General features: G+C 44.9%; 1 protein-coding gene across 2 annotated transcripts in view; it reads right to left on the minus strand.

The window, feature by feature from the left end:
• SFMBT2 (Scm like with four mbt domains 2) overlaps window positions 1-22900 on the minus strand; it is a 117989-nt gene that overhangs the window by 62002 nt on the left and 33087 nt on the right. For both annotated transcript variants that reach the window (XM_075143107.1, XM_075143115.1), the window contains one exon: window positions 2806-2894. In XM_075143107.1, coding sequence (XP_074999208.1) covers window positions 2806-2894 — 89 coding nt within the window. The remainder of the gene's footprint in view (window positions 1-2805; window positions 2895-22900) is intronic.

Here is a 22900-nt window from a genome sequence, read left to right on the forward strand (position 1 = left end):
AGCTGCTAAGAACCAATCACAGGACTGGACACTGGCATTCGCCTAAAAGGCAACTACTTTGGGCATGACCCTAAAATTGCCCTCTGTGCACTGATCTTTCCCACCGAAAGTTTTATCCCACTCCTACTGGCATGTAGAGCAAATTATTCCCCCCTGCCATGGATGCAAGAGTCTATGGTGGTTACTCCAAAGCCCAAAGCCAATGGCAGGCTCCCATCAGCTTAAGCGGCCTTGGGATCAAAGCCCAAGGCACGCAGGATTTGCTGGATCAAGCTACCATGCCCAAGAAACCCCAGTAAATGAGGTTATTTGCTCACATACAGTATTTTCTGTGATCCCAGTTTTGCAACCATTTACACATGTGCTTAACTTTACATCTGCAAAGCTGCCAACCGCAGGCATTAAAAAACCATGAGATGCTTTGCAGAACGATACCTTAGGGGCTCAGTGTTTTTGTTTTGTGATTGTGAGCATCTCTGTATTGTCAAGCTTTTCTCCCTAACGTAACGATTAGATTTCTTCTTTTTTTTTTTAAAATGCAAGTTCCAATTCTTATGAAATTTCTCGATTCCAGGGCTTTAAGAGCAGCACTAAGAAACACCCCAAGAGTTGGGAGTATTGGTCCCCAAAGGAGATGCTAAGCACAGGCAAATTATATCAAAAACAAGGACTTTTTTTTTCCTGTGCGTTTGTCCCACTTCTACTTAATTAAACAATATAAACCTTTCATAGTATTTTTAAAAATATTAATTCTGTAAATCTGAGTAAGTCCAGGATGGTTCTTTCTAGGGGTGGCTAGGAAAAAAAAGAGAGGAAGAAGTTCTCTTTCATATTGAATTTTGAAAATATTCAAAATTTTGAAATGCAACCCATTTTGACTACATCTCTCTTAAGCCAAAAATGCAGGCAACAGAATGAGAATTTGGTAAAAAATGTAATTAAAATTAACTATAACCTTATCACATGTACAGTTTTAACCAGCTCTACTATTAATAGATATTTCTCAGAGCAATATATTTGCCATGATAAGCCACTCCTCTATTGTATAAGCTACAAGCACCTGTATAATCTCTTCAAATATTATTTCATGGCAAAATGCAGTGTCAGAATTTAATAATACAATAGAAATTGGCTTTAATGTTTTTTTCCCTCTCATACAACTGCTTCATTGCAACAAAACATTCTTTAATACGAAACGATGGTGTAATGATTTAACTTATTATAATAAATCCCTGGCTGTACACAAGCGAATATTGCTTCTCTGATTTGTGTGCTAAATTTTAAGCCAATGGGTTGTCACTTACCCCTGACAACTGAATGGCTAAGATTCATAATTGGCTTGCATGAAATATTAACATTTACCATAATGCAAGAACTCTTTATATGCATAGCTAGCATGTTAAAAAAAAAAAAAAAAACAAAAACACCAGTATCACTGCATATTGATTTAACAGTGTAACAACAATCTGCAGCACTCACAAACAGCAAATCTGTCGACAGGGTGTTACATACATTGCACGACACGGACAGCACTAAGCACATATATTGCATAAAACACCAGGAACGGGTCAGAAACTGTTTCAAGCCAATGCACTGTTTTCTCTCTCTGCATTTCTGCCTGGGGCTGCCTCTTTTCTCTGCCTGCGGAAAGGGAAGGGAGAGGTTCGCGATGGCACTGGCATACACCAGAGGTGGGTGTTGGACACCACCGGTTTTTCGCATATGCCACCTGGAGTGGTCCAGGAACAGGGATGCAGCAGACCTGAGGATGTGCGTTATTTCGGGCGTGCAAGGGATGTTCGGCCAACAGACTTGGGGGGGGTGGGGAATCCCTGATGGTATGCTATTAATTCTCCCTGTCAGGCAGCTCGTACTGCACAGGCACGTGGAAAAAGGATGCAGCTGTGGGAGTGACCAGGGACAAAATGATCAAAAACGGTGCCTGGATGCACAGCTGCTTCCAAAAAGCCAACATGAGCGCCTACACAAAGGTAAACCGCCTGTATGCCTTTACTCCCAGCCTAAATACAGAGGGGCAGAGAATGATCTCCTGCAGGACGGGCTGTCTCCTCTCCAAACGCCCACGCAGCATCCACAGGAGAGCGGGACAGGTCTCAATGGAGAAGGTGCCCTGCTCCCACAGTTTCAAGGTGAATCTGCGGGATTTTTGTCCAAGATCTCAAGGCAAGCTGAGGCTGCCCCAGGTGCAAGTCACCCTGTGAGTATGCTGCACGGACTGGGCTCTTGGCCATACGGGTCTAAAAAACCAGACCCTTCTTCTCTCCTGACTACCAACGACTGAGGCCACCTCATCCAACTTCCCTGCTAAATCTGACTGCTATGTTTAGGTGGAGGGAATGTCCTTGGGGCAGCTACTTCCATATATACATAAATCTGACAGTGGTCCCCATCAACCTGCTAAACCCCCTCTCCAACCTGCGTCCTGACCTGAAAGCTCAGGTGATCAGTTTGGTGGATCTAATGGGACACTGAAGGGCTGCGTCCTCCTTCCCACGGACTCCCTCCACGCTCTCCTTCACCACCCAGCCTTTTTTGAGCACCCAACTTTCTAAGTGTCACCCTCCAGCCTAAAGGCCAACCAAACTACCCATCACTGGGGTCAGAAGCAGAGCCAGCAGAGTCAAGGCAACGTTGCCACCGACTTTCGGCCAGCGCTGGATCAGACCCCGCTGCCGGCACACAGACGCTGCAAGCACACAAGCCCTATACGTCGGGAGCGCAAACACTGCTGCAGCATGCACACCGCGACACCGTATCGGATAGAAACTGCAATCTAATACATACGCCTTCCAGTAAATTTGCAGGTGCAGTCCGGGCGCCGGTCAAATCGTGTATGAGAAATTCCGTCCAGTCCATGTATTTCTCTTTGATTGCTGGGGAGGGGGAAGAAGGAAAAGAAATGCTTAGCACAGCAAACTGCAATGGACTTGCCATATGTATTTTAGAAACATTTCCTCGGGGTTTACCAGCTCTGAAGTTTTGAATACAACTGCAATCCAAACCAGGAGAAAACCTGGTTTGTTGTCCAGTTCCTTGGGCAACCCGCACACACGGTTACATCCCAAAATAAGGGAGGGTGTTGCTCCACTGTAGCCATTGACAGTGATTTACAACAGCGTGGCTTATCACCTCCATCTCTCCCATACAAAACTGGCCACCGCTTGTGTAACCACTCGTTTCCTGCTTACCACGTAGGCTCGGATATGATTTACAGAGTTTCTTTGTATGTTCACTAATGACCTCAAAGAAAAAAAAGCTGTGCAAACTTTCAGTTCCTTGACAGGACAACAAAAACTCCAGGTGCTTTCCCTCACAAAGCAGAAAATCAACCCTGAGAACATCGTATGTCCGCTGCCGAGTCAATACACTTGCAAGAAGAAAGACTTAATAAATTTATCAGGAACGTCTACTTAATTTCAAAAAAATGTTTGAATAATTTCCGAGCTAAACACTGTAAGCCTGTGTTACTTTAGGGATCCGTATCCACATAGTTTCATAAGATTTCAACTGAAATGTATAAACGTTGCCTCTGGGATATGAATTCTGGTTCAATTCTTGTTGAAATCAGTAAAAGTTGGGCACCAAAAGGCCGTTCAGCAAATCTCAGCTTCAGAGATTCAGATGCCTCTTCAAGCCCATTGTGCATTTGCAGTCAGAAACCCAGAAACCAGACTTTAATTCCACCTGCCTGTAAATGGGAATTAAATTACATCAGAAACATTTTTCTCTCCCCAAAAAAAAAATCTTACTTATATGTTAGACAACCACAGTAATATAGTTATGTTGCTAACACAGCAACACCTATAGAAGAGAAAAATTACAAGCGTTTGAAAATTAAAACATTTCCTCCGAACAAACAACTGGATACATGGTTTAAAGACCATTACCCCACAGGGGAGGCCAGGAAGGGCTGTAATTAACCAGCATAGGTCCAAAACAATTAACTAATAGCAGCCCTTGTGCTTTGCTCAAAGGAATCGGGAGTCCTTTGCTCTACACTTGAGCAAAATACGTTACTCAGCCAAGAGCAATCCAAGCTGAAGCACTTTGCGCTTTCACACCAATCAGGGTGGGATTTCTAAATGATTTAAAAGCTCGGTGACTGTGACTTCTCAGCCCTTCCCAGAGATAGGTGTCAGGTACCGCAATGCCTTGACAATGCAGAACGTGAGCTGTGGGACCTCTGAGAAGGTGGTTAGAGCAGGAGGACTTCAGACTGCAAATGCAAACAGCAACATGAGTGCAAATATCGCCACCGTTACTTCCAGACCTTCTCAAAACGCATCCTCGAGCCATCTGCTGCCAAACACTGAATTAAAGAAATGCAAAGAGGGAGCACTGGGTTTGCGCAAGGACAGTTATATGACATTGCCACAAAACACGCTCGTGGTTGGGCTTGCTTCCCGCGTGGGTGCCTGGCACACTTGGACTCTGGCCCATACTCAGTTTGTAACCTAAATACTTTATGCAATCCATACAGTTGGCCACAGACAAAGACAGAAGCCATGCCCAGCAGACCATACATCAGACCTCATTTCTGAGTTGTGCTCCTTCCCCAAAAGCCAGTTCTCCCAATGTCACTTGAACACACACTCAGTGTACAGACCTAAATTACTTTGAAAGTGCATTTACATGTATTTAAAATTAGCGAACTTTAAAGTGCTGGACTTGAGCCTCTATAAAATAAAACCTAAGCTAGCCTGGAACTGCTCGAAGTCTTTTGCAGCACTGATTTTCCAGGAGATTTATGACCTTTATATTATTTAAGACGAAGGAATAGCCTGAGAAGAAATGGTTTATACATTGCACTTCCTCTCTCAACATTCCTGTTGCGTATACCTCATCAGTTCCTGTCCATCTACATTAGGATAAAGAAAACAAGCTTAATTTTGGCATCAGCGAGAAGATAGTAATTGCCGTAATGAATGAGACTGGAGTCCCTCTAGTTCAGACTTCTCGCTGCGAACAGCACTGGGTGCATCAGAGGAAGGTGCAAGTTGAACTTCATTTTGGCTCATACCCACAAAGTTGTCAGCCAAATTTTGGATGCCAGAGCTTCATTACTAAGGAATGACAAATGTGATAAAAGGAACATGGTTCGAACTTTGAAAGCTGGCAGGAGGGCGGGAGGGGGAACAGGATTTTCAAAGTTGACAGCAGATTTCAGGGGCCTCCATTTCCAGATGCCCGATTTGAGATGTCTTAACGGTGCTCGATTCACAGATCTTGCTGTCTGTCAGTCTGTCCCCCTTCTAACGTCTCTCAAAAAAAATCTCTTGTCCTTTTTAAAAGACTTGCGCCTCACAACTTTTTGACACCTAAATAAGATGGGGTCCCTCTCCACATTCAAATCAAGATTACAGGCTTCCGAAGTCCAAAAGTGCCAAGGTGACCTTTGTTTTCAGACTTAAACAGACTCAGCTGAAAAAACAAGCTACTCCCAGCTTCTGAGTGGTTTCAGAGCCATCCTCCCCAAACGAATGTGTATCTGGTGGTTTGCTTTATCTTATTCTTCTTTTGCGTTGTAGATAAAGGGACTCTGAAAACCTCTGAGAGAGAACAGATTGCACTGCAAGTTTTAGGAACAGGGAGTTGCACTTTCTTCTGTGCCTACTGAGCGCAATCAGCCTTCTCAGTACTACAGTTCAAGTCATTACAATGCAAATATTAATTTTTAGTAGTAATGATGTGAATCTGAATCATCACGATATTTGCAAAAGCCTTCGAGGACCAAGCAAAATGTTAAACAAGAATATTCAAACAAAGGAAAATCCTCTGGGTAAATGAGAATAGCTGGCAGTGTAATGCATGGGTGCCCAACCTGAGCATCCATCTCAAGAAATGCTGGTGCTTCTCTGGTGTATCAGACTCAGCACCTGTGAATTGAAGCACCGATTTTCAGCCACTAATTCACATTTTCGCTTGTTAGCTACAGGAAAAGATCCAACTGAACTTCTCCTACTGCAGACAGGCTGGAAGAAGTCTGCTTTTAGAGCCCATCTGCAGCTGGCTGGCCAAACGGTGGGATGGGAAGGTGGACAGGACAAAGGATCCTGTTCGACAGGGACCTAGGCTCCACTAGTATTGCTACTTTCAAAACAATTTTCCTTCCTTAAATAACTTCAGCAAGTCAGGAGTGGTCCATGGGGCTCAGACATCTATGTTTTCTCTGTCTTTCAATGGATCCATCTTCCCAAAAGACCTCTGTGAACTTCTCCCACCTAGAACCTGTCAAGCTGAATGCACCTCTGGGATCTCAGCTAAAGTCTGTGGTGCCATGGGAGGCAGGGGAAACACACAAGAAATAAAGCAAAAGAAACTTCCTCACCAAATCCTTTCAGAGAGAACCATTTCCTGCAGGGAGGTAGGTCCTCCTACAAAAGCCAAAAGCCACAGAGGACAAAATGTGTCCTTCAAACCTTCAAACGGCAATACTCTGACGAGCTCCCTCCATCACACCACAAAGTGTGATGAGCACAAGCAGTAATTTACAAGCGCACGATTAATGTCACCTTAATTCATGCCACTCTAGCTCTTACTGAGCTGCATAGACTCAAAAAGGTGGGTGTTGATCTCTTCTCCCAAGTAACAAGCGATAGGACGAGAGGAAACTGCCTCAAGTTGCACCAAGGGAGGTTTACACTGGACATTAGGAGAAATTTCTTTCCTGAAAGAGTGGTCAGGCCTTGGAACAGGCTGCCCAGGGAAGTGGTGGAGTCACCATCCCTGGAAGTATTTAAAAGAGGTGTAGATGAGGTGCTTAGGGACATGGTTTAGTGGGCATGGTGGTGTTGGGTTGACGGTTGGACTCAATGATCTTAGAGGTCTTTTCCAACCTTAATGATTCTATGAAAAGCTGATAAGAAATCTTCATAGTAAGAAAGTCCCTGGTACTTCTGCCTGGATGGCGTAGGAGGAAACATCCCTCGTTCTTTGCAATTCAGGGAGCTGAGAAAACTGGGAGGAAGACCTTTATCAATGCATAAAATCCTCTCCAAGCAGGGGTAAGTACTGAAAGCTACCTGTCCCTTTGCACACCCACCCTTCCCTCACCAGGTACAGCTCACCTGTGAAGATGGCACCTTGGAAAGGGACTGTCACCCACACCACAACAGGGCTCCAAATAGGCCCAATGACAAGAAAGCATTTGAGATATTCTAACATTGAGCCTACGTTGGAAATTATATCCTAAGCAGTTACGGCCTTCTTGACCAAAAAAACAGTAACATAATCACACTGACTGGTCCTCTAGAGGCTTTGATGCTCTACGAGGACATAGCTTGGCCAAGAGTCCCACTAATGCTATGAGTAACAGACCCACCTTAGTGCCAGTCCCGTGGTCCTGCACAGGGTCACTGTGCAGAGAATTGATCAATATGAGATTGTCCGAGACCCTGGGGACCAACTGCCATCAAATCTATCATACTGAGGGGATATGATTCAGGAGAAGCACAGCCATGGTAGCAGAAAAAAAGACTCAGTTTAGTGATCCCACCGATGCAAAAGCCACGGTGTGAGCTGAACTGAACGATTAAACACCAGATAATGCAGAGGAGAGATGGGCATTAGCAACGCTCTCACCATGGAAAAAGCATCGGTCAGAGCTTGCACCATATTAGACACAGTGCAGCCCAAACACAAGGCGTGCATCGCACAAAGAGATGCTCCTGAAATGCCCATGCTCTTGTAACTACTTTTCTTTCCAGGTTTAGCGACACCACAGCCCCGTTCGGAGCTGCAGCTTGTGTACGCAGATGTGCCTGTTTCCTTTGGATCGGGTTCAGTTCATCTTGGAGCCGGCGTGGGTGACTGTTTTCACACCTCTGCAGCTCCAAGGGCAGGGGCTTTAAAGCATCCTCCTGCCGTACAAATGCCACAGAACCACCTGCCTTAGAGCAACAACCACCCCATGCAACGCTACAGCCTTGGGGAAGAGTGGCTGGAAAGCTGCCCAGAGGAAAAGGACCTGGGGGTGCTGGTCGACAGACGGCTGAACATGAGCCGGCAGTGTGCCCAGGTGGCCAAGAAGGCCAACGGCATCCTGGCCTGTATCAGAACTAGTGTGGCCAGCAGGAGCAGGGAGGTGATCGTGCCCCTGTACTCGGCACTGGTGAGGCCGCACCTCGAATCCTGTGTTCAGTTCTGGGCCCCTCACCACAAGAAGGACATGGAGGTGCTGGAGCGTGTCCAGAGAAGGGCAACGAAGCTGGGGAAGGGCCTGGAGCACAAGTCTGATGGGAAGTGGCTGAGGGAACTGGGGGTGTTCAGCCTGGAGAAGAGGAGGCTGAGGGGAGACCTCATCACGCTCTACAACTACCTGAAAGGAGGTTGTAGCGAGGTGGGGGTCGGTCTCTTCTGCCAAGTAACAAGCGATAGGACAAGAGGAAATGGCCTCAAGTTGCGCCAAGGGAGGTTTAGATTGGACATTAGCAGAAATTTCTTTACTGAAAGAGTGGTCAGGCCTTGGAACAGGCTGCCCAGGGGAGTGGTTGAGTCACCATCCCTGGAGGTATTTAAAAGAGGTGTAGATGAGGCGCTTAGGGACGTGGTTTAGTGGGCATGGTGGTGTTGAGTTGACGGCTGGACTCGATGATCTTAGAGGTCTTTTCCAACCTTAATGATTCTATGATTCTATGAAAGCAGCCCGAAACAGAGGCCAGATCTGCACGTTGCTGGGCCAAGGCGTATCCATAGCAGAGCCAATAGCTCTGCTCCAGATTGCATTCATGCAGGACTAAATGCAAAGAGAGGAAAATCCATCTGGATCTAGATCACCACAAAAAGACCTGCGAAAGATCCCACGTTTCTCTCCCCAATTCCTGAGTAGCAGTTGCAGTGCTGCACCAACTCCCAGACTCAGCACCGGGCTGGGCCGGTTGAGGCTGAGCCACGGCTTTGCCTCTTCCTTGTAGACCTCGGTGAAATATATCCCTCAAATAATTCTTCCCACTTCTTTCTCGACTCGATTCACCCTGCCCCCAACCTCTCTGACTCCCCATTCCTCTCTCCCCTTTCGACTCCCTGCCTTTTTCTCACTTTTACTCATTCGTCTCATTTTCCCAAGCAAACGACTCCGGGTTGTGGCTGGACCTGACTGGGTGCTGGGCACCGCCGCAGCAGCTGAGGACCAGGGGCTGCCGCAACCCCTGGTCGATGTGCAAAGTACCACTGGCACCGGGTTTTCCCTGCTTTTCACCAGGAGCTGCTCAAAAACAGCCCTTTCCCTTTGCACCGTGCGTGCTGACCGTGAAAGCCATGCAAACAGCAGTCGGAAAAGGCCAGGGCGCTGCAACCCCCGCATCACCGCATCCCCCGTAATCCCGCTAACCACGTGCTGGAGAGCTGGGACAGCGGCTTCATTCCCGGTGCACAACCGGCTGCCCCTGCGATCCTGTAAATCTCTGCGCCCTGCCTCAGCCACAGCGTATAATGGGTTCAGATTTATCTGTCTCTCTAGAGAAATGAGGGATTAAAAGAACATTTACAGTCCATGAAAGCACTGAGTCATAAGCGCTCCGTTCAACGAATATGAGATACTATTATCACATTACCAACTCTTGGGATCTTATCTAGTCTCCTAGTAGTTGTTGCTGTTTTTCTTAAAGCCACTTCTCCCAAGTTCTCTCTCCTGTGTTTATATGAAAATCCTCATTTTCTACTTTTTTTTTTTTGGTTTTGCAAGAACAGTGCACTGCAAAGCGCAGGAAAAATCTGAAAGACGGAGAAGACAATGGAAAGAACATTAGGGGGTTTTTTGCCTTTTTGTGATTCTTTTTTTTTTTTTAACCCCCAAACCACTCCCCCAGCTGACAAGAGCAAGACTCAGGAATTTCAACTGCTGCATTCAGTAAAAGAAATTAATAGTGGCACAAATACCTTATGGGGTTACAGCACCTAAATAAGCTACTCCTTGGAAACACCTTTACGTACCCCATGGATACCCCTCCCCTTCCCAGCCACAAGCGAAGGCATAAGAAGCACAGCCGACACCGTGCTTCCAGGGACCATCGAGAAAGTAGTGTGCCATTACTTCAAAATAATGCATGATAATACAAAATAATACCTAATGCATGATTGAATACCTATGCCCATTTATCTACCTACCGTTTGAGCACATTGAGTACAAATTTGCAGGCACAAGGACAACCTAACACTAGCCCATCCGAGAGGACCTGAGCTGCTGCCGCCAGTAATGGGGCCCAAGACAAACAATAATAACAAATTATGCTCATTTTTGTCTATACTTTAAAATAAAAAATCATTAGAAAAAGATGTTTTTTCATGTTCTGTTTTTTTGTCGTTTGTTTTTTTTTTTTTTTTTTAATAACCCAGGATCACCAGCAACCTGTCGACACCTCTACTGGAGAATCCCCACTGGACCCCATCAACCTCTAAACAACAGAGTTTCAATTTTCTCCTATGTGAAGTGAAGAACAGCATCTTAAACAGCTTTATAAAATGGTTTAAAATCTTTGGGATAAATCTGCTAAGTGTCAACACTCTCATTGTGGCAACTATTCTTATTATTAAAAATTTAACTCCTTCCTAGGACTGGAATGAACAAAAATGGTTAACAAAAAGGAATTACAGCTGGACAGGACCTGGGCAATTCTTGTCACTCCATTATGAAATAAATTAAAATATCAGGACCTCATAAAAAAATAAATTTCCTAAACAAGTAATTCAGAATGTTCAAAACTTTATATACAGATATTATATATATATATTTTTAAGATATGCAGTTTTTTAAAAGGTAAATAACATTGCAAAAATACAGAAACCTTATAATATTAATATTTTCTTTTATTTTTAAAGTTGTCACACATCTGATGCAATATTTATATGTAATAAAAGCCTTAACATATAAATATTATAACTATGTTATAAAGGTCTAAATGATAGAGTCAAAATGAGATGTCTTTATATCAAAATAACATAGAACGCTAAAACAATTTGTTTAGACTTCACCCATCAAAACAATTTGTCAAAACTGACATGTTCTCACAAAATATTTCCATTTTGATAAAACAGCATTTTGACAGAAAACGGTTGAATCCAAACATTTTCATTTGGCTTGCTGAACTATATACGTCCTTGTGAACCAGATGGATGTGAAAACAGGATGGGGGTGTGAGTGCTGTCCCTGCTCCTGTGCCCCCAGGCAAAGGGCTCAGGCTGTGTCTACGCTGCTTTTGAACCCTCCCCAAGTCCTTCAGGGCAGGGAACATCCTCTGCCGCTTACCCTACAAAGTCAGATCCCCCATTAGGCATTTCCAAAATAAAATAAATAAAAAATAAATTTTAAAAAAGCTACTTAGTGATTTAATGGCATTTTCTATAAAAATGACTGTTCATTTTGGATTCTTTTGTGGGTTCCCTGGAAAAAGCCAAGTGGGGCTGGAGACATCTTCAAAGAACTTTCTTACTTAAAACTTCAAACAATCTTCTGTTCTCACACCAGCAGAGTTCTGCGGTTTGAATCGGATCACAAAATAATGAAAATGCAGTCCGAAAAAGAAAAAAACATGTGCATCAAAAGCTGTTTTTCTAATGATGCAGCCATAAATATCAAGAGATATCAACTTCAGAGCTCAGGCATCACCTTCTATACACCTGCCTTAAATATGGAAATCCTTCAAAGAAAATATACATCAGGGATTTTCATGGAAACCAGAAGTTATAAGCAACTGTCCATCAAAGAATACATATGCTCAAAATACATTCCTGGAGTCAGCAGTACAGTGTGGTCCCATTCATGTGAATTTACAACAGGCTAAGAAAGATGTTAGAAGGAAGTGTGATATCTACAGGAGAATGAGTAGCTCTTGTACACTGTTAGAAGACGCTGCTTTAAGCTACCGATTTATCTACTAGCTCTTATAACTGTTAATTATCCCACTTTTTTTTATAAATAAAACTGACAATGTGTGAACTTCAAATTAATGTTAATTGTTTAGCCCACATGGTCTACTTCATATAATAAGAATATTCTGCATGATTTTTTAACTGTCTTCAAAATTCTGGATGCGCTCTGGTTCTTCACGCTACCTCAACACCCTGATCCCATTCCTAAGAGAAGACTACCCATGCTGTGCTTTTTATGGTCATGACGCAAGAAAGGGCCAATGCAAAGACTTTAATCCTTGCATTTCTGCATGCAAGAGCACCCCTTGATTACAAAAAGTAAAAAGAAGTAAAAATCAGGAAAGGCACGAACACATGCTTTAGGTTTGTACCTGAAGAATTCCCTTACAGTTTTTTCTATGCAATCACCCTGAATTTCAGTATAATGTGACTGTTATCCTCCCTGCTGCCATCCAAGGTGTCCAGAAATGATCCACTTACATTCTCTCGGTCAAAAAAAACAAGTTCACGTGCAAAAAATTGTCTCACTGTCTACAGGAGACTTTATTTCCTAACATCCTTTGAGTCCTTCACGGACATACACACTATTCCCCTCAGGTTTCTCTAGTCCTTAATTAACTGTTATCTTTTTAACAATAAAAAAGCAGCGGGTGGTTTGGGAGTTGCTTTTCATTTCTTGAAGCTTGCTGCGGCCTGTCCTACGTCTCCAACCCAGCTGTGGGAACTACAGGTGGAAGAAGGAAAGGACACGGATGTGGGATGCTGTGGGAGAAAAGCGTGTGTGTGCGTGCAGCCAGGTTGAGTAGATGCCATTACAACAAAGTTATTTTTTTGAATGATGCCAAGAACCTGCAGCAATCCTCTCCCTTAACTCACTGCAGCTCAAGAAGCCTAGCAAGAACTTTGCCAACCAAGAAATAACTGGCAGGAGGATCACCACCAGCAACTGCTGAGGCACCTCCATGCAGTAGGTTCAGCTGTCTTCACCCCAAAGACAACATTATGGAACACTCTCCTCGAGAGCCCGCTGCTATGGCTTTCTGCTTACAAGTTAAACTGCCCAAGATCAGAAGAGAAATTTGCCTAATACATCCCAGCAGCATGGTGACCCATGTGCCATTAACCCGTATCAGCCTGCCTTGATTGACTGAGTACAACGGCCTCAGGTACCCATCCTGCATGCAAGCTGCAGTGAACGATCTGCTCATAAGTAGCGTGATTAATTACTTCCCTTCAGTTAAAGTCAATACTCTACTTGCACTGGATTATTTAAAAATAAAAAAAGGGATAAAAAGGAGAGGTGTGTTGATAACGGGAAGCAGCTCTGCTCTATCTTGGTGGCATTATCTATCAATTGCAATCAGATTATGTAGATAAAGAACAGCAGCAAATTTATCAGCTCTATTTGCACTTGTCGTGTCCCTTTGCTGTAAGACTTCATGCAAGCACAGCCAGGGACCACCGAGATGCGGTACTGCTCTCCCTTGGGAGTACGGGAACTGGGGAGGAGGAAGAGCAAGACACAGGTGGGAGACGGCAAGGGACGAGGGAAAGTCATCTCTTCCCACCCTCGGCCGTGCAGGGTGGCAACCAATTCATTCACCTGGTCCCTCAACATAACTGCAAGTCCCCTGCGGCCATCCAGCCTCAACAGGTATTCAAGGACGAAGGACGAAGTGCCGGGTCCTGCACTTCGGCCACAACAACCCCAGGCAACGCTACAGGCTTGGGGAAGAGTGGCTCGAAAGCTGCCCAGAGGAAAAGGACCTGGGGGTGCTGGTCGACAGCCGGCTGAACATGAGCCGGCAGTGTGCCCAGGTGGCCAAGAAGGCCAACGGCATCCTGGCCTGTATCAGAACTAGTGTGGCCAGCAGGACTAGGGAGGTGATCGTGCCCCTGTACTCGGCACTGGTGAGCCCACACCTCGAATCCTGTGTTCAGTTTTGGGCCCCTCACTACAAGAAGGACATGGAGGTGCTGGAGCGTGTCCAGAGGAGGGCAACGAAGCTGGTGAAGGGCCTGGAGCACAAGTTTGATGGGGAGCGGCTGAGGGAACTGGGACTGTTTAGTCTGGAGAAGAGGAGGCTGGGGGAGACCTCATCGTGCTCTACAGCTACCTGAAAGGAGGTTGTAGCAAGGTGGGGGTTGGTCTCTTCTGCCAAGTAACAAGCGATACGACAAGAGGAAATGGCCTCAAGGGAGGTTTAGATTGGACATTAGGAGAAATTTCTTTCCTGAAAGAGTGGTCAGGCCTTGGAACAGGCTGCCCAGGGAAGTGGTTGAGTCCCCATCCCTGGCGGTATTTAAAAGACGTGTAGATGAGGCGCTTAGGGACATGGTGTAGTGGGCATGGTAGTGTTGGGTTGACGGTTGGACACGATGATCTTAGAGGTCTTTTCCAACCTGAATGATTCTATGATTCAACTTTGCAGAGCATTTACCATGCGTAACCCTTTTTAAAAAGTTTTTTTACATTCATTTCACCTGGAACACAATTCTGAAAGCTTGCCATCCAGACCAGGTACCAAACAACAGAAACACCCCCATTACACCGCCAGGAACTGGGAAGAACAGCTGCCTGGCAACTTACTCGGGAAGGCAAAAGATCCTCCAGACACAAACATTTTTACTTGGGTCAGTTGTCTGTTGTCTTGTATAAATGCATAAATGAAGGCTGATTATTCTAATTTTGCTATAGCATCCAATGGGGTAAAAAAGGGCTGATTTTAGTCTCCGTTACCTATGCAATAAATTAGGAGGAAACCTGATGCATAACTACAAAGGTCACAATGTTTCACTCCAAGCAAGCAGTTTCTATTTCTCTAAAATTTTTCACCTTCACTCTTACCTAAACAGAGATTGTACACTCTTCACGCGTAGCGATAACATTGCTCCCTGCCCAATTCAATTCTAGGTACAAGGTAACTAAATTTCATTGTTATCAACAACAGTATTCGAAATTAAGCAGGAATGGATGAGTTAAATGGTCTCAGACGTGTACACACACAGAGTTCCTGGAAGGTATTTCTGAAAGCCAGGCAATGCCCAGCGTTTGAAAGCTCTGAACAAACCATATAACCATAGGGGTTCCTCCATCATTAGTATCAATGTCCATTAGGGTGACGGCTCACTGTGAAAATGAGCATCCAAGCTCCACGGCTCTCGCCACTTAACCCCAAGCCTCCACATACATTCCTTGATTATTTTTTCCTCCGCTTGCGTTAAGCGCCATGCTTAATGTGCAGAAGAGATGCATCACGTGCGATGAGAGCTCAAACTCCCAATCTTCAGACGCAGGAGTCTTAACGAACACCTTGTCAAATCAGCAGTTTAGGAGCGTTCAGGGAGGGGGGAGAACCTGGTATTTTGATTCTAATTTCTAAATCCATTTTTATCCCATAGAGATGAAAAAAAAAGTAATAAAATTGTAAGAGCTCTGTTTTCCAGGCAAAATCAGCACCTTAACCAAAGGGCCCAGAAGCAGCCCAGGTCACAGCCCTCGGAGTGTGACTGCAGGAGATGGGCTATGCATGTGCCTATATGAGACGCAGGTACGTACACCAGATTCCCTGCACAAAACTGCACTCACCAGGTAGTTGCACAGCTCTTTGTTCCAAGCCATAGCCCCTCTGCGTGAAAACCAAGGCAGCATTTAGTCATCTTTGCAGGCACAGAGATTTGCTGTTGCAGGTAGACAGAGATGCACAGACACGTTGTAAAATCCTGATCTAAAAGTTTCGAAAGCCATGCGTGCTGCTTGCCCATCATCACCCTCGTAAAGTCTACATATAGCACTTCACAGGCTGGATCGATGGGCTGAGGCCAACTCTATGAGGTTCAACAAGGCCAAGTGCCGGGTCCTGCACTTGGGCCACAACAACCCCAGGCAACGCTACAGGCTTGGGGAAGAGTGGCTGGAAAGCTGCCCAGAGGAAAAGGACCTGGGGGTGCTGGTCGACAGCCGGCTGAACATGAGCCGGCAGTGTGCTCAGGTGGCCAAGAAGGCCAACGGCATCCTGGCCTGTATCAGAAATAGTGTGGCCAGCAGGAGCAGGGAGGTGATCGTGCCCCTGTACTCGGCACTGGTGAGCCCACACCTCGAATCCTGTGTTCAGTTCTGGGCCCCTCACGACAAGAAGGACATGGAGGTGCTGGAGCGTGTCCAGAGGAGGGCAACGAAGCTGGTGAAGGGCCTGGAGCACAAGTCTGATGAGGAGCGGCTGAGGGAACTGGGGGTGTTTAGTCTGGAGAAGAGGAGGCTGAGGGGAGACCTCATCGCACTCTACAACTAGGAGGTTGTAGCAAGGTGGGGGTTGGTCCCTTCTCCCAAGTAACAAACGATAGGACAAGAGGAAATGGCCTCAAGTTGCGCCAAGGGAGGTTTAGATTGGACATTAGGAGAAATTTCTTTCCTGAAAGAGTGGTCAGGCCTTGGAACAGGCTGCCCAGGGAAGTGGTGGAGTCCCCATCCCTGGAAGTATTTAAAAGACGTGTAGATGAGGCCCTTAGGGACAATGGTGTACTGCGCATGGTGGTGTTGAGTTGACGGTTGGACTCGATGATCTTAGAGGTCTTTTCCAACCTTAATGATTCTATGATTCATATGCTCCCTATGTGCTAGTTCCAGAAGAAATGCAGGAAGAGGAAAAAGGTATGTCTGTAAAGCAAAACGCAGTAATTCCTGGATAAATCCCCATCCAAATTAGCATTCATAACCATAGCCAGAACTATTGCAATATAGCCATCAGCTTGGTTCATACCCTGAAGTAGTATCTCTGACCACCGTTGGGCACACACTGGACGATGCCAATAGCCGTTATGAATTAGTATGGGGGTCTTTCACATAGTACTGCATTGCACCAGATCTCTCTGATGCTAGAAAGTGGAGCTAGGGGAGGAAAGGAGGTCTGGAGGTTACCTGATCCTGATCCAAATGCCAAACGCTCTCCCCTTGGCTCGCCTTTGCAAATGGACACGAGAGGTACTTTTATGCCCTATCTCTTTGGGATCTCATAGGCCAGCCCCAAATGGATTCTATGGCATAACAACATCTAAAAGTTATGGGCCATTCTGTAAGGGGACGTCATTGCAGTATAAATATTGTGCCCAAGGCTCTGACCTCACGCCTCCAAACTCCATCCAATTATCTCACATACTAAGTGCCTTTTCTCACTTCTAAATCCCGCGCTCGCTTTCTGAAGGCTATTCTTTGGAGACAGCGCTGTAAAATGCAACAAATTTGCAGCAGCACAATGTTCTTACATAAAGCATAAACCAGTTCACTGCACAATTACCTTTTTTTCCTGGCAATGCCAACAGTCTACAGCAAATACCCAGTATGAACAAAAGCACTAAAACATAGAAGACATATAGAGGAACCTAGTGTCCAAGAAATCCATTCTGGGTTTTTTTTTTTTTTTCATTTTCCATCTTCTACAGAAAGATGAGAATTAGTGGGGATGATGCTTGCAGTTTATTCTATGTATTGTATTGTTTAATACACTGCAGAAGAATAATTAAGACAACTCTTTCTTAGCTCTGGTGAGAAACATCAATTAAAAATAAACAAAAAGGATGTGAGTTTTGGTTAATGGTTAAAGATTTTTTTTTTTAATTACCATATTCACCAGATATGCATGAGACCCAGCGAAACGCCAAAAGCACATTTTTTACTTTTTCTGCCTTTAAACAGACACTACAAGTCTAGATTCACCTCACCCTACGCAACCTATCTAAAATTTAAGTATATAGTCTCACATTATCTGAGATTATTAGGTGTTATGGCTACAGGCAGGTGAAACGTCCCTGGCTGGATGGCCACAGACCAGCAGTATCAAACCGTGTCTTCTTTTGAAGACATGAACACTGATTTGAAAGAAAAAGTAAGCCATTACTAGTTTCTGCCTGGACCCCCAACCCAAGGGCAAAGATGCATCTCAAGAGACGAGAGGCAGAGGGTTACCTTGTGGGAAAACCCTGGCAGGACTCAGGCAGGAGGCTGGTGCCACAGTGCTCGAGTTGGTGAGGAACAGTGCTGCGAGGTACAAGCAGCAAAGTAGGATGCACTAGGTCTAATTTAAGGATTTGCCCATGGTTCTCCCCGAATCTCACTGCTCGTGCCCAGAGCATGGGACAATACTGGAAATCTAACCATCCCCATGACCCAAGAGTGAGCCAGCACGCTCCCAAATTATCACAGAAATAGTCAACAAGCCTCATTCACCAGGACTTCACCTTCTGACACCCCACGAAGCAGAAACATATGTTCTAAAAAAAAAAAACAAACTCATTTCGCACTTTCCAACGCGTTCTGTAATTAATGAGAATTGTATTGCCAGCTTCTAATGATCGAATCCCATTTAATCATTTTGGAGCCTCTCGGCTGCGTGACTTCAGCGCCACAAATCAGAACCAAGGGGAGCCTTCTGAGCATTCATCATGCATCCTTCCCGAAATTAATGGTACACTCTAAGCACAGCCAGGCCCCATGAGGTGCTTAACATCCTACACACAAGATGTAAATTCATAATCATCATCGCAACACCATCAAAGAAATACTCCATCAAGGCTCATTTTGCGCTTGCTAAACATGTGTTTTCCTCACTTGAAACTAGAAAAGGGCTTGAACTATAAATCCCAGGATCAAAAACATCCCCCAAACTTTGAAGAGTTTAGATCTGAATCAGAGATCAACGTGCAACATTATGCAAGGCATCATCTGAAACAAGAATAACGATGTGTTGCAGGATTTGAAATGCCAGCAGCTTTTCCACAGTGCTCTGAACCTCCTTTGAATTCTAAAACTTTAGCTTCTCCATCACTCTGGGACACATTGACTGGAGATGACGATGCTCTGATGCACCCAAATGCCTTCCCTGCTAAATCGAGGGCTCCCAAATCTTAGTGTAGAGCCATGGTTCATTCAGCTGATTTGTGAGCTCTTAATCCCATCTTCCGCACACAATGATTCCTCCGAGGTTTTTTTGGCTTCCTTGTTTCTAAATAAATTTTGCAGATGTTCTACAGGAAAGAGGGTTTCCAAATGGAGCCACCTCTTGATGTCCAGGCTGACAAGTTCAAGGACAACAGCAGAATGGCTCAAAGCAAAGCAAGACCCTATGGAAAAGGTAGCTTCAGTAGTCAAATGCCCAGGGTGTGGGTGCCTCACATGGCCAGGGACTCCTCAGTGACCTTCCCAGGGTTACTTAGCATGGGAGAATTACAGGATTTCCTTCTTGCCTGTTTAGGCATGGCACAGCCTTTTCAACTTGTACAATACATAGCAGGATGATTTCCTGAGTTTGGCGAAGTTTTTCCTGGATACATTTTCTAGATCAACTCCAGCACTTTAGGAAGTGGCTGCATTTTTATACCACGACCTGAAAATGCTGACTTTCCCCTCGTTTCTTCATCCTTTCCCAACAGTGACAGTGTGGGAAAAACACATTTTTGCTACAAACGCAGAAGGTAGATGCTCTGCCTCACAACACAAAATAAACCATCGATCAGGAAGGGTTTCAGCACATCCTTAAGATTATTTGCTTGTGGTTTTTTTTTCTTTTGTGACCAAAATCAAATAGGAATGAAAGCACGCACACAGAGACATAGAAACAAACCTTTTGGGAATTCAGAGCAAAAGCTTTCCAAGGTCATGCAAAAGGGTCAGAACTGACCCAGAACTTGGAATCTGGGTTAGAGGAATTGATTTTTAAATGTCATCAGGAAAATGCTTTGTAGGACATCACTTAAATCTCTGCACTGGATAACAGCTACCTCCACGGGCTCCAGGAGCATATGGTCTGCTTCAGGAAGCAAGTCCCTTCGATGGTGACTGGGAGCCCACATTATCATGCGTAATGAGGGAAAAATCAAGTGCAAGCTGGCTTGGGATCATGCTGGCACTTGCATCTGCCACTAGCAGCCTCCCAAGCTCCCTATATGCATGCTCCTCACGAGCAAAATCTGAGGTGCCTCTAGGTGCATCTGAAGGAACGTTCTGCTGAAAACATGAGACTAGACACGTTGGCTTGTCCTTGGCTTAAAAGAGCACAGAAAATCCTCTCATGTCTGCTCAGCTCTAATAGACATCATTTAATCTTCAACCTGATCAAAAAAGGTCCACTGAAGAAACACATTCGCCAACCTCAGCATGCTCTGGATCAAGTCCCTTGTGCTATTGGCCCTTCCCAGCTCCCACAGCAATGCACAAAAAGTCACCTCCTCCTCTGATATAAAGACCCAAAACAGTGCCTACCTTAGAATATGAATGATAGGAGTTTGTTTTAAGTCTCCACAGATACCTCCAATGGCGACTACTTAAGTCTGTCGATGTTTTACTTATTATGTCACCACGTTAACTACCTAGGCCTAGTTTTACAGTTGAGATGGCATTTCCATTCCAAAAGTCCTCTGGGGGAAATTACGGGAGACTGAGGAAGGGAAATTTTATGCAATTACCAAGAAAGGCTACTTACAATCTTCTCAATTATTATTTTTAAAGAACATTTTATAAAAAATGCACTTAGCTGGACATTAGTTAAGTAAACCATGAGCGGTTTGCATCCACTGCTATACTTTCAGGGTCAATCTTCCCATTTTTCTATGGTTTCTGGGCTTTCTAGCTCCACAGCATCACAGCATATGCCCCAGAAGATGTGTGAGTGTGGAAGAACAACTCAAAACAGGCACTGCTGGATATTCAAGGTGTGGAGATCTCCACAGTCATGACTGAGGCACACAGCTCAGGAGTCTTTGCTTGAATAAGGACATTGCTCCTCAGTGACAACCCACCAAGTCACAGATATCAACTGTTATACTTTTTGTTCTGTATTCACATGGTTTGCACCAAATAGTTAGATGATGTCTCAACACAGAGCCCCAGAGTCATTACTTCTAAAACTTACTGTCTTCTCAACCAAATTTATATTAGGAGTCTCATCAGGTCTTTAACGGTAAAATAATTTATATCCTTCCACCCCTTGGCACTTAAACGCCTTGAGAGGAGGATTTTGCTGGTTTGTGCAATGGATGGAAGGGGTTTTTGCAACAATCGTCACAGGGAGATTTTACCTGAAATGGTCTCAAAGGCGCTTTCCAAAAATCTACCCCATTTCACCTGCTGCTAAAGAACAAGGAAATTTCAGGAAATCTCTACTCACAGAAAAGCCTGATGTCTGCTCACAACCTTCTCCTGCAATATTTCCTTGGAAATACAGCTTCTCATTCACAGTCCCTGCCTCGTGCTGCAATTACTCCTTTCCTCCCGTATCTTTGTTCCTCCAGCACAACTTGTACTAAATGTCAGCTCCAAAACCAATGGTTTAGTCACAGCAGTGGCTGCAGTGTTATCCTGCGGACTGTGACCAGAATTGTGAGCAGCAGAAGGCAAAGCCGTGGGGTCTCAACTGCTCATCCTAAGCCCTTCGAGCACCCTGAATGGAGCTTGAGTCCCATCAAAACGTGCTTTCCTTGCAGGAGGTCGGGAGCCGCAGCAGAAATTGGTTCTGCCAACATTTTGGGTCGGATCGGGCAATTATCACAGCTCAGCACTACTGCAAGGAGTTTTGCTCCATCAGTCTTTGCAAAAGATGAACTCTTTTGCTGTGCAAAGGGCTTGGGTTTTGATCTGCATAGACATAATCTCACATATTGCCTAACGCTAAAAAAAAAAAAAAAAACAGGTCAACATGGGTTTGGACGATCAAAGCTTCCTCAGTTTCTTTTTTGTCTTTCCCTCTTTTTTGTCACTGGCCATAGTGTGGCACAAACCTCATGGGGACGTACTCCATCCAGCCCAGAGGGATAAATTTCAGTTCCCAAAGCTGCCTCGTACAGAAATAAATGGTTCCCAATCAGTGGATGTGGAAAAAAGAAAAAGAAAAAAAATAAGAACATATACTCCTTTGTATGGAAAAAGAAGCTGAGAAATGCCCCTCTCCATGCGCCTGTGTCCGACCCCACCACCCCATGAAAAGGTGCATCAGTGTCCACGTTGGAGCAGATCCTCAGCTCATTTAGCAGCCCTACCCACAGATGCCTTCCCAAAGTTAGCTCTACCCCTCCGATCACCCTTGCTTTTACTTCCCCACTGTGTCTCACTTGCTCCCCTCTTGCATGGTCCAGCTACGGAAGAATCAATTGGCTACAGTCCTGCTGTTCCCGAGGAAAAATCAGGTCTCTGAGGATTTTTTTTTAAAGTATTGCAAAGACATGGAGCACAGAGCTAATATATACCCTGGTCTCCTCCTGGCCATTTGTTGTGACAGTAAACCATAAAGCAATGATACTAGTGCACCCGAGCCCCAGCTTTGCCAGTAGCCTGAGCTGAGGAGCATTTCAACCTCCCCTCATAAATTTGTGCAGCAAACCAGTGCAGAATATGCAAGCCCCGCTGCCCACGGGGGCCAGACTCCAGAGCACTGTTGGCTAGTTCTGGTCCTTCAAGCAGTAGCAAAGTGGGTGCTGAAGGCTTCCAAAATTCAAAAGATGCCTGCTTGCTTACATTCAGAAATGACCATCATGGTCAGGTGACCTCCCTTTTTCAGGGGGTTGGGGTCCCGTAAAACCTCAGCTGGGGTCCCATAACACCTACAGCTGTGATGGTAGAGGCTGGCTGGGCTCCTCAAGCTGTAGGATAAGGAGAAAGTCAGACTGTGCTCTCTGCCTTGAAAACCCAGACACGCACCATAGGGGCAGAATGAAACGAATCATTCTTTGATATTCAAGCATCTTCCAAACAGGAGAACAGGTATCAGGAGAAAACAAACAGATCCGAGTACAGTGCTGTGTACAGAAATGAACTAATATCAAGCTTGACTGAAAAAGTTGATTAAATTAGTTTAATTTAAAAGCCCAAACAAACCCTGAAGGAGGTTCTTTGTTTATTGCTTTTTACCGACAGCACGCGTTACTGAAGAAGCACCATGTGGGCATGAAATATTTATTCATTAAATCTTTCATAAAGCTTCACACTATTGGTTTCACTCAGGATATATTTATAACTTGTCAAAGTCCA

This window comes from Calonectris borealis, chromosome 1 (genome assembly GCF_964195595.1).
Source record: "Calonectris borealis chromosome 1, bCalBor7.hap1.2, whole genome shotgun sequence".
NCBI lineage: Eukaryota > Metazoa > Chordata > Aves > Procellariiformes > Procellariidae > Calonectris > Calonectris borealis.